We start from the raw sequence: 13,169 nt of genomic DNA on the forward strand, positions 1-13,169 counted from the left end.
ACCACAAGCACCAGCATATCCCCCCAGTCAATGGCTGTCAGTGCATGCTGGAACATGTAGTTCCACAATAGCAAAAAAAATAAAAGCAGACACATTTTAAAAATATATTTTAATTGACAAAAAACACTCGTATAAACCATTGTTTTTCATTGTAGTTTAGTAAAATAAATAACTAGACAAATACCATAAAACTAATTGCTACTGCTTGCTATGAACACCCACCACTAATGGATCTTTTTTAAAATAAATTCCCAGGGACACTTTGCTGCTGGGAGCATGCACCTAAGCGCCTCACATGCATTGCTACTAGTTGGCCCTTGGGGTATCACAATGACCATAATCATGTTTACTTAATATGTTTTTAATAAATACTCCAATAAATATTAGCTTAGAAAGTAGAGATGTTCACTAACCCATGTGTTTTGGTTTTGGTTTTGGATCTTATAACTTGTTTCGGTTTTGGCAAAACCGCCCTCGTGTGTTTTGGTTTTGGATCCCCATTTTTTCTAAAATCCCCATTTTTTTTGCTAAAATCACATAATTTGGCTCTTTTTTTTAATCCCTACATTATTATTAACCTCAATAACATTAATTTCCAATCATTTCCAGACAATTTTTATCAAGTGACAAGAACACTGCTACCCCTCCTGTTTCTGTATGAGCAATGTCACTGGAGAATGGAGAGTGACAAGGACACTGCTACCCCTGTTTCTGTGTGAACAATGGCACTGAGCAATGTTACTGGAGAATGGAGAGTGACAAGGACACTGCTACCCCTGTTTCTGTGTGAGCAATGTCACTGGAGACTGGAGAGTGACAAGAACACTGCTACCCCTGTTTCTGTGTGAGCAATGTCACTAGAGACTGGAGAGTGACAAGAACACTGCTACCCCTCCTGTTTCTGTGTGAGCATTGGCACTGGAGACTGGAGAGTGACAAGAACACTGCTACCCCTGCTTCTGTGTGAACAATGGCGCTGGATCTTCTGGGGAGGGAGGTACTTATGGAATCCAAAACCCGCAAGATCCCATAACGCAACAATGACGTTTTACCTCGATTCAGATCCGAGGACGCGCAAAAGCAACGACCCGGCTCGCGAGCCTACTTGGATCCCCTAAGTTCGGGTGGGCTCGGTTTTCAGAAAACAGAACCTGAGCATCTCTATTAGAAAGCCTGGAGAATAATACAAGGGTGGGAGATCTGCATGCAATATACAAAAATACAGGAATTGCACTGACACTTTGGCCAACAGTGAACTTAGTTGGGACATTTTCAGGGAGAAAAATATCCAGCAATGAGATCTAGCAAAATGTGACTAAAGAATAAACCAATCCCTGTGTAAGCTGGAGGGGTTAATACCATCACACTGAGGATTATAATATTTAGTAGTGATGTCAGCACCATGTAATGATAACATGACCACATTATTAATATTTAGTAGTGATGTCAGCACCAGGTAATGATAACAAGGCCACATTATTAATATTTAGTAGTGATGTCAGCACCATGTAATGATAACATGACCACATTATTAATATTTAGTAGTGATGTCAGCACCAGGTAATGATAACAAGGCCACATTATTAATATTTAGTAGTGATGTCAGCACCAGGTAATGATAACATGGCCACATTCCTCTTTTATTTGGTTACATACATTTCTCATTGCCCGAAATAAAAATAGCCGCACATGACTCCCCGCCATGACCCTATTTCACGCACGAGGCGCCGGATGAGACTTCTAGGCGCAGTGTGATTACGTCACTGATTCCGTTTCCTGTTGGTAAAACCTGTGCTCGGTAAACGCTTTTCTCCCATCCACTCGGCAATCTTCATACTCCAGCGGCGACAATGGCGATGCAAGCGGCCAAACGCGCGAATGTGAGTGACCTCGTACTATATACATTACGGTATATAAAGGGACCGTAGTAATTATACTGTGTATGTGCTACCAAGTAGTACTAATACTAATACTAGTACTAGTACTATATACTCCACACTGTAGTAATTATACTGTGTATGTGCTACCAGGTAGTACTAATACTTGTACTATATACTCCACACTAGTAATTATACTGTGTATGTGCTACCAAGTAGTACTAATACTTGTACTATATACTCCACACTGTAGTAATTATACTGTGTATGTGCTACCAAGCAGTACTAATACTTGTACTATATACTCCACACTAGTAATTATACTGTGTATGTGCTACCAAGCAGTACTAATACTTGTACTATATACTCCACACTGTAGTAATTATCCAGTGTACTGTTATATACACTTTAGTAATAATATGTATACTGTGATTATCTATAATATACTAAAAGATAATTTCTTCTATATTAAACACAGTAATAATTATACCAGGACTGTGTTACTTACAGTTTAGTAACACTGTACTGTGATCCTCTATTATATACTAAAGACTAATCTTGTCTGTATCATTTGACGCATTGTAATTTAGTGTAAGGAATAATGACTGTGCTGTAGGTTATAGGGATATCTGAACTCATCTTTGTTGCAGTTTGGGATTGGTATGTTCTAGATTACATCATGGTAACTTCTGGCTATTTGTTACTTACACACATAAATTTAGCTCAGGCAAATCATTCAAATGTAGTTTATTTTTGCAAAGCTGGAAATGTTTATTTGTTTATTAAAACTTCTTCACTTGCATTTTAGATTCGCTTACCACCCGAAGTAAACCGGATTTTATACATCAGGAACTTGCCCTATAAAATCACTGGGGAGGAAATGTACGATATCTTTGGGAAATATGGACCCATTCGACAGATCAGGGTGTAAGTTGAACTTGTTCTTTGATCCCCCCCATCTCTCTGTACACTGTGGTCACCGCTCCGTTTTCTGCAATGTCTTAGATACAGTTTAGTCCTGTAAATAGTGTTCAGCAGATGGCTGACAATTATGTTTACTAAGTGCTATCACATGATTGGCACCAGGTGAGTACATTACGGTGGTCCGTGTGTTGCGGTGGTAATCGCTTTCACGATTAACACCATTCCGACACCGAGGATTACTACAGTTAAATTCCGAGTGTGTGAAAAAACAATTGTGATCTAAGTAGACTTACCTGCAAACCGACGCTGTAGATCTCTGATCGCAGCAGGAGGGTTGCTGGAAGTTATTCCGACTACTCAGGTGTCTGTCAGTAGGTTTTCACGTCATCGCCACCTGTATGACTTTTAATTTAAAGCAGCAATGTCAGGACCCCTCAGGTTGTGTTTTTCTGAAAAAAAGTTACCGGGAACAATTGTGAAAGTCAGGTTTTTTTAGTATCTTTTTATTCTTTAGAAAAGGGCTCATACCCATTGTTGCTTTTAAGACATTTGCTCAATAATTACATTTGCTACCTGTAGATTTAGGGTCCAATAGGAGAAGGTTAAACAGTGTCCCCCACTAATCGTAAAGCTGATGCATTGGCCTTGCTTTTACGCCAGGCTTCTCATCCATCTGTATTGCCAGATAATTTGGCATCTGGATGAGTTAGAGGACCAGCTCAAGACAAGATAACAAACCCAGCTATTCCTAGGAATGCAGTTGGACGCTGTAACGCCAACTCTGTCTTTGCTTAAGAACAAAGTAATGAGGGTGCTGTAAATTTAGAGATGTCTAAGAAATGTGATGTCTCTCCTGGGTTGTCTTGCGGCCTCCTTTGCAGTGATTCAGTGGGCACCTTGCCGTGCTCGTCCTCCTCAAGCCTGTATTTTCTGTTAGTAGAACAGACTCCTGAAGTATATGGAGAAGATCAAAATTTTGGTTTGGTGGAATGACGAGAAAATCTGTGGAAATCTATTGTCCGTTTTGGATCTGTTGGTGAAGGGGAATCTGAGGGTGGTTTCAAACCAGTGTCTTGGATGGAACATCATATTGTCTCCAGCAACCCTTTGTTTGTGTGAGAGGTGTCCGATTACAAATCTTTGAAGAACATGTGAGGATTCAGTCTGACGATAATGCTGTAGTGGATTTCTCAAACAGAGGGCAGCTCAACAAATCTGAATAGTGCATGAACAAAGATTGTGCAAACAATGGCTGAGAAATGGGGGCATCCAGAAGTAATCACCTCAAGGGGAAATATCAAGACTATTTTTGCATGAGTAGATGTACTAGTCCAGAAGTGGATAATTCATTTCCTCATCTGCTGCTATTTCCTCATGTATTAAAGGCAATATGGCTAAAGGGGGTGTGACAGTCACATCCCTAGTAACTTGGCAACTTGCAGTGAGACCTCATTCATCTGGGTCCAGTTCTACACTTAGATCTAATAAATCTAATTCTTGCAGCTTTTGACCCTGCATACTGATAAGTAAAGGACTCTCACACTAGGTCATTGGAACCCTCCACCTATGTAGAAATCAACTATATACTTGTAGGTCTGGAAAAGATTGATCCTGGAGAAGGGGCAAATATTTTGAAATTATGTAGGTTAACATTCCAAATATGTGTTTATTTGCAGAAGGGTCTATCTAAATATTTAAGTACGCTTAAACTCTAAGCTACGGCCTGTATGACTGATTCAGAGCATCCATCAACCACCCTCTCTTTAAAGCATCTTCTATACTGAAACTGTAAGATTTAGATTCCATTGGACCTTGGAATTCTGGGTGTTTGAGAGTTTAACTCTCTACCTTTTGAACCATCAAGACATGTCTTAGATATCTTACCAATAAAATGTCTATATAACTAGACATCACTACTGCAAGAAAACTGGTAGAAATCTATGTATTGGGGGTTTTGAAACCTCATCACTCTAACAAATAAGGTGGCATGAAGATTGGATCAGTAATTTCTGCCAAAAGTGGTTTCAAACTTCCATAGAGTGCAAGAAATTCGTCTCTTCCTTCTTTGCAGATCCTAAATCTGAAAAAGGAATTTCAGCTGTTGGATGCAAGGCAATGTCTTCTGCAGTTTGTGAAGGCTGCTTAAGAATTGAGGAAAGAAAACTACCTCATCTTGTTCCAGGATCAGAAGAGAAGCATATACGAGTTTGATAGCTGGATGGATTAAAAGGGAAATATGCGGTGCCTGTAGGGTCTTGGAGAAGGAGTCGGCTGGAAAACGTAATATACTACTAGGAGAATCTGTTGGGCTGAAAGGGACAGCGCTGCTATAGATCAAATGTGAAGGGCAGCTCTTTCAGCCAGCCTGCATACAATTTTCTAACATGAGGTGCCTTGTACCTAACGCTTTTGTTGGCCCAGGTGGGTGCACCAGGCACAATGATGCCAATGGGGCTGCAAAGGTAGAAGATGTCGGTGTACGTGGCACAGATAAGGAGCACAGACGAAGTATTTCAGACACAGGCCAATTGGTAAATAAACTACAACAACAGTTTGTACAGATAAAGAAAAGTGTGAGAATATAAACAGCCAATGCAAGTACAAATATAGCATACACAAAGGTATTGCAAGTAAAGATAGAAAAACTATACAACAAAACTAATACCCCCCCAAAAAAATAGCGCCAGTTTGTTGTTCTAATGAGAAGAGTAGAAAATGGGCAGCACAGTGGCCTAGTGGTTAGCACGTCTGCCTCACAGCACTGGGGTCATGAGTTCGATTCCCGACCATGGTCTTATCTGTGTGGCGTTTGTATGTTCTCCCTGTGTTTGCGTGGGTTTCCTCCGAGTGCTCCGGTTTCCTCCCACACTCCAAAAACATACTGTTACGTTAATTGGCTGCAATCAAAAATTGACCCTAGTCCCTCCCTCTCTGTCTGTGTGTGATTGTGTGTCTATAGTAGGGAATTTAGACTGTAAGCTCCAATGGGGCAGGGACTGATGTGAATGAGTTCTCTGTACAGCGCTGCGGAATCAGTGGCGCTATATAAATAAATGATTATGATGATGAAGAGTAGGGAAAGAGTAAAGAACACAAATAGAGGAGGGGTAAAGGATGTGAGTTTAGGAGAGATGGGCGCAGAGGACGGTGGGTTTTCTAGGCTGAGAAAAATGTTTGGTCCAGGATTTAGATAGCAGCGGCCGGTAGTCGGTAGATGCTCACGGTGACGTATCTAAGAACAGTCATGGGTGGTCGCTTTACAAACTGAGTTAGGTCAAGTCCTTCCAATATTTATGGGCCAAGTATGAGAAGGCTCATCCACCCATGCTGGTTTTGCTTTCAGGGATGTGAAGAGGTGATTGGTCAGTAGATGGCAGCCTATAGTAGAGAAGACATGAGCACAGGGAGGCCTAAACACGGTCAGTGAGAGTGCTTGAAAGACAGGAGTTGGAGGATAGAAGGTTGGAGTCATAGAGCTGACAATGATGGTTGAGGTGTCGGGAGGCATAGTAGCAGATAGCCGTAGGTTGTGCCACATATAGGGGCAAATCAAGGCCAGACTGTTGAAGTGGTCTGTGGTGGGAACTGTCAGTAGGTATAATAAAAATTGAGAATGGGTCAGTCTGGTGGGCACCGTAGGAAACATGAAAATACAATTACTAGTAAAATTCGATTTCCATTTATATATAAAAAAAAAACCACTGGAAATGAGGGTGGGGAAAAAAAAGAAACCTTCTGAAATATCTGTTCTTTAGAATGATGAATAACCTTTTTAAGATAGGGTTGCAATATATGAACACCTTTATCCAAAAATGGTTTCCTAAGCAACAACGATGTAAGAGGTACTTACATGGAAGCTTATCTACAACATTGATTCAGACAGTGATTACAATTACCGTACACCGAAGACAAGGAGTGCAGCCTTTGTCTCTCGTCTGTAGCTGTGAAATAATCTGCTCTGTTTGGAAATACCCACAATCCAAATCAATAAACAGACTAATATGTGAAAGTAGACAAAATTGTCACAATCCAGGCAGACGACTTTCAGTTGTCGGAAGTTCCTGGGGAAGCCGGAGATTAGACCCAGGAGACAAAGTTTCATCATGTGGAAATTACGCTGCTCAATTATTCATTTCCCGCACTTTTATCATTTACGTAATAACTTTTACAGTGTTAAAAATGATTTCTTAAGCATCTTATAACTCCACTTAAATAACAAATAAGCTGTTTAAAATGCGCACATTTTATAATTACTGTCTGAATAGCCTAAATTTTTATTTTGAAAAAAAATATACCAAATACAAATGTTTTCAGCAAACCAATGTGTACATAATACATTTCATGTTCTGTAAGTAGCATTGGGAATTTAGGTCAGTAAAAGGTGCTAAAAAAAAATAAAAAAATATTGTGAATATTAACCCGTTCACAACAAAGTGAGACATGACCAGCAGATGTACCCCCATCACTGCAAAGGGCGAGTATAGGAGCCATGAAGAAATACTCGCTGGCCAGATTTGAGTACTCCTTTCCTGTTGTGTTATGGTGGAGAGGTTAGTTGCGCGTTTATGTCGCAGCGTACGGCCCAGATATGGAGTGAGGCTCTTAAAGATCCACAATATCCCCATCCTAAATTCTACTCGTATGAAAGTAGGAAGTTCTATTTCAAATAGTACTGCCCTTTAGCAGATATTGTCCGATCCCTTATGTTTCACAGGCTAATATACTCATTACACTGAAACAGCGCAATTATATACAAATCTGCAAGAGTCTCTAGCAAGGTATGCCAATCCCTTAATGTGAACGTTTTCCAAGCTTCTATTTGGTAGCTGTATGGGAAGCAGCACTACTCTGAATTCCAGTATTGTGCTATACAGATAAGTGACCTTTATTTATGTTGTAGGAGGATGTCGTTGCTGCAAGATGGGGCAATATATTTTATTAGGAAAACTTGATGCTGACTTTCAGAAAGGTTGGTGGATCCCTTTCCCACCGTTTCAGCTGCTCCTTGTACAGCGCGATCCGCTTTACTTGTAAATTGTCGCTCTGCAGACTGTGACCGTGTACTACAGAATGGGAAGACTAGCTCCCTCTCCCTCCAGACCTGGGTTTAGGAGCCTGTTTTGTTTTCTTTTAAAATCCGTTGATGCCTGTGGTGAAGTGTAGATGCAGTATATCTAGTGTTTTATACAATGCCTGGAGCGTTGGCTCAGTCTTCTCACACTGTGTACTGCTTGCAGTTTTAATGCTGACCACATGTGGCAGTATAATCCATGCTATAAAACCTTGCATGGACTATTATCTGGTGTTTTACTATGACCATCACATTGCCACTGTATGTATCATTATCACCATTTATTTATATAGTGCCACTAATTCCACAGCGCTGTACAGAGAACTCATTCACATCAGTCCCTGCCCCATTGGGGCTTACAGTCTAAATTCCCTAACACACACACACTAGGATCAATTTTGATAGCAGCCAATTAACCTACTTGTATGTTTCTGGAGTATGGGAGGAAACCAGAGCACTCAGAGGAAACCCACGCAAACACTGAGAGAACATACAAACTCCTCACAGATAAGCCATGGTCGGGAATTGAACTCATGACCCCAGCGCTGTGAGGCAGAAGTGCTAACCACTAGGCCACCGTGCTGCCATATGTACAGAAGGTACATGCAGGGAGACAGCTCAATGGTGTTAATACCAGCAGTATTCCAAGAGCATTGTCTTCCATTAGGAGCCTTTGATGTGCATTATTCATCTCTCTGTTTAAATGTCTCAAAACTTTAAAAGAAAATAAATAAAATGCAGTAGGTTTCCTCTTGCGACCCTGGTCACCAGTGGTGGGATTACTGATGCTTATGATGGCTGGTTTCAACACACCCTCAGTTAGTCTTTAATATGGCAGTGGAGGTCGGCAATATGTGCACTGAACTTTAAAAAAACCCCAAAAAAAACCCCACATAAAATCCCTGCTTTTGAAAGTATGCGTTATTATCAGTGTTATGAAATATTCAATATCGAGACCCACGTGTAGCAAAAGTTACAATTGTTCTACGAATCATAGCATTGACTTGATGGGCCAGATTAACATACATTTTTATTCAAGTACATAAAAAAAACTCTACCCATACCTTCCACACATTTTAGCACATTGCATTAATGTTCTGTTCTTGTTCTCCGTGTCACTGACAGTAGGTCGTACAAGCTCTAGAGATACCTCCACTGGTTCTATTCTAAAGTGCCTCAACCCGCTATCTGATAATCTTTCCTTACCGTGTAATCTGCTTATCTGCTTGTACAACTTGTTAGCTTTTTTATTTCTGACATCTGTTATTTTGTTTTTGAAAATAAAATATGAATAAAGTGTGTGTGTGTGTGTGTGTGTGTGTATAGATATATATAGATATCTCATTACTTTTTTTAAATTGGTAATATTTTAGCAAAAATATTTATTCTTGTTTTCTGAAAACCCATTTACCATTTCAGTTCTTTTCAGTGTCTAACAGTCATGTTGTCTAATTGTTGTTTGATGTTTCTGTGACCATTACTATAACTATAAATGCAGTAGTTTGATTCTTACACGGTTGTCTCTCTTGCAGGGGAAACACTCCGGAGTCCAGGGGTACCGCGTACGTGGTATACGAAGATATCTTTGATGCCAAGAACGCCTGCGATCATCTGTCTGGGTTCAATGTCTGTAACAGATACCTGGTTGTCTTGTACTACAATGCAAACAGGGTAAGTTATCTGCCACTGTATTTATATGGCTGTAGCATTATTACAAAATTGACTGTTTGTAACGGCCCAAAACCTAAAATAATAAGATGCTGGAATGTAAGAGGCCCTTACTACATTCACTATGGGATGTAACACTTCTCATACTGCAGCAGTGTATTGTGCCGTTTATTTCTTAATAGATTTTGACGTAGCAACTAAATGACCCCCAACCCCCCGTTTTGTTTTATTTCCAGGCCTTCCAGAAGATGGACACAAAGAAGAAAGAAGAACAACTCAAACTTCTCAAGGAGAAATATGGAATTAACACCGATCCCCCAAAATAAACACGTTTTGGTTTTTTTTGTTTTGTTTTTTGTATGGTTCCTGACTTTTGCCAGCTACTTAGCTATAAGAAAAGGACACATGAACTTGTTTTTTTGTTCTGGAGTACGTGGACGAATTCATTTTATTGCTATATTTTTCAACTATACAGAAGTAGATGTGTATTCTTTGGCTGGGGTAGACGGAGTGTGTTCATCTGCTCTTATCCCGTATCATTGTCTCCGTTTCTTGTCGTGCACAACGTTTCAGAAATAGGACAATGTTACATGTGCTGCGTTGACGTTTTTATTCCAAAAGTGGTTGAAATGATTTATGCCCCGAGTGCAGAGACGAACCTTCCCCCCAATGTCTGCAGGTACACAAAGGTGTCTGTCCTCATCTACTGCTGGTCAAAGATCTCCAAATGTAAAGCTTCCTGACATTCAATTCTAATTAAAATTTCCCAATGTAAAATTTGTGGGGTTTTTGTGTTTGTTCTCCCCGCCACCTCTTTTTGTGGGTTCTACAGCTATAAGGTTTCTAGGTCAGCTTTATATCTAGGTCAGCTTTATATCTAGGTCAGCTGTCACATTCTAACAGATTTACTTGAGTTTTTGATAGTTTGATAGATAGTTGTTCAGATTGATCAAACTCTGATGATCGCGTATTTTAAAGCTCTTTTGGATTGGACAGCGTGCCGTCAGATGGCTTATGCTGCACACATGCAGTGATAATTGTAAGAGCTTGTTGAATAGGACTGCATAACAAATACACATTTGTTGGGCACCTTGATTAAAGCTTCAGGGATGTTACTGGTGAATTGTGAATTAATGGCTCAAGCAGCAGAATGGTTGAATCCACCATGCGTTGGTTAAAAGTAGACTAAAAATTAAACCGCTTTGCTATGATTATTAACATTAATTTACATAGCACCAGCATATTCCATAGCGCTTTACAGTCGGGAACAAATCTAGTAATAAGATTAAGATGGAATCAAGTGAAAGTTTTCTGTGATCCAAGGATCATATATTGCAGATTTCTGACATGATGGCAAAACCAAGATGCTTCGTTTATTTCCTCAATCCCTGTCCTGGCCTATTTCTGGGTTCTCCAGGCTTGTGTGAGCCGTGCCAAGCTATATTGTATGACTGGAGCAAGTACTATGAGCCAAGTTTAGTTTCTATAGTGGATTATAGTTACAGTATACACAATTATGTAAATGGTTTGTTTCTGTCCAAAGTTATAGTCCTATCAATGAGAGCGGAAAAGTAGTTGCAGTTTTGCAATTTTTATAAAAATTCAGCCACCTGGTTTATGGATAACACATTACCTCATGCAGTATGGCCGATCCCACCAGTACTAAAATGGCAAATATTCTGTCCCTCATGTTTTAGAAAAAGTCAGGACTATTTTCATTTTAACATTTGTTACATTGCTGGCCGGAGTCTGAACCTTTATAAAACACGCAAGTATTTGTCACCCTGCTTTGTATGTTCTAGCTGATAACAAAAAACAGGTAGGCGGGATGTTCTCTCAGGACCGTTATCTGCCATGTTGTCATCTCTGTAAAGTGTACCTGTTGTCTCCACGCAGTGGAAGCTGCCATACCAATATTTAATCTATAATTTGATCTCACTGAGGCATGAGGCGCCATGTACCTCAGTGATGTCTTATAGGTTTAACTTTTCCTAAACATTCACTGTATCCTAAATGACAGCACCCGTTGGGTGATATTACCCCAGCCTTACCATGCCTTACGGGACATTCTATTGAAACAGTAAGTGAGCTGCGGATTAAGTAAACCAAGGGAGCATCATCATCATTTATTTATATAGCGCCAACATATTCCGTAGCGCTTTAGGAGCAGCAGTGAGCCCGTACAGAACATGTACACCAGACCAGGTACATTTCCCTATAGTGTGTAAGCTTGTGAGCAGGACCCTCTTACCACTTTATTTGTCTCTATACCCAGTCTTGTTTTATTACTGTAAAGCACTATGGACTATGTTGGTGCTATATAAATGTTCATAATAAAAAGTCAGAAGTAAAAAAAAAAAAGTTAGGCACCTAGAATTAGGATATGGGTAAACAGCTGTCAGTCCCCCCTCTCTCCTGTAATGCTGACTGAAATGACAGATGAAAGTGTACCGTCAAACACGGCAATTAGATTTACTAAAGGGAAAAGTGGAGGTGTTGCCCATAGCAACCAATCAGAATCTAGCTATCATTTATCTAGTACATTCTAGAACGTGATAGCTAGAACCTTGTTGCTATGGGCAACACCTTCATTCTTCCTTTCTAGATGTGGCTAAGTTACAGGGATATTCTGTCACACATTAGCCCAAGCATACACTTACAGACACTACACACACACAGCAGAACAGGCTGCAATAATTAGCACATTATAAGAGGGAAGGGAAGGTTTAAATACCTGTTTTGTTGTTGTTTCTTAGTGATGAGCATTCAGTCGATGATATGATTATTATTTATTTATTTTTTAGTCTGCAGATATTATAAACCTTAGAACGTAAATGAAAATTCAAATAACTATTCTCATCTGACGCCTTCCCTATTTAGAGTTCATTTGTACAGCATGGTGGTCGAAGGGTTAAAAAAACTGAAAAATTGTGTGTGGGGGTGTTAAGCCGTGGGATGAGGTGTTCTGTGCTGGCTCTTAAGATTTTCAGAAATGAGTCCACCCCTGCATTAAATAGTACATCAAATATACTCCCATTTGTTCAGAATTAATTGCTCAATGTAGAATAGTTTCATATATTCCACTATTATGGTAATCTGAGCTGTTGTGATTCTGTCTTATTGATGTTTATACATAACCTCTTTATTACAGCAGCTTCCTCTCATGTTGTTAAATGTAAATATGTAGAAAAGGGGGGTTCTCTGTGCATTCTGATGTATGTTTACTAGACATTCAAGGACAAGTTATCCAAAAATAAACTGATTATTTGAATTGTTTAAGAAGCAAATGTTGCTGTTTGTAAAGAAGCGTGAGGTCTGCTTAATGTATGGTAAATGGCAGCTACTGCATCGTGCAAGCAGCTATTTATCAGCCCACGATCTGGTGCCCTCCACCCTGTGTACTATAAATTGTAAAGCCCCTTGTGAAACATTCCCATCAATGTTGATGAGGTGTATGATTTACTAGAGTCGTGTTGGCTTCATGCTCAGAACAACACAATAGGATGGCTGTTATGGAAACGGACAGTTCTGTTGTATTTTTATATTGCGTTTCCACGTAGTCATCTGTTGTTGTTTTCTCTGAAAATCCAATATACCAAGCAGGGGGTCAATCCTGATGGTGAGAAGAA

The 13,169-nt window shown here is 39.8% G+C and overlaps 1 protein-coding gene across 1 annotated transcript; it reads left to right on the forward strand.

The window, feature by feature from the left end:
- Positions 1–1,745: 1,745 nt before the first annotated feature.
- SF3B6 (splicing factor 3b subunit 6) lies at positions 1,746–10,317 on the forward strand. Its single transcript, XM_075201359.1, has 4 exons — positions 1,746–1,880; positions 2,686–2,804; positions 9,405–9,543; positions 9,777–10,317. The coding sequence occupies exons 1-4, from the start codon at positions 1,851–1,853 to the stop codon at positions 9,864–9,866; spliced, it is 378 nt and encodes a 125-aa protein (XP_075057460.1). The 5' UTR covers positions 1,746–1,850; the 3' UTR covers positions 9,867–10,317.
- Positions 10,318–13,169: the final 2,852 nt, after the last annotated feature.

The sequence above is a fragment of the Mixophyes fleayi genome, chromosome 3 (genome assembly GCF_038048845.1).
Source record: "Mixophyes fleayi isolate aMixFle1 chromosome 3, aMixFle1.hap1, whole genome shotgun sequence".
Taxonomy (NCBI): Eukaryota; Metazoa; Chordata; class Amphibia; order Anura; family Limnodynastidae; genus Mixophyes; species Mixophyes fleayi.

Coding starts and splice junctions, on each gene's coding strand:
- SF3B6 (XM_075201359.1), top strand. CDS start 1,851: ATGGCGATGCAAGCGGCCAAACGCGCGAAT. Junction 1,881..2,685: donor AAGCGGCCAAACGCGCGAAT/GTGAGTGACCTC, acceptor CTTGCATTTTAG/ATTCGCTTACCACCCGAAGT. Junction 9,544..9,776: donor TGTACTACAATGCAAACAGG/GTAAGTTATCTG, acceptor TTTTATTTCCAG/GCCTTCCAGAAGATGGACAC.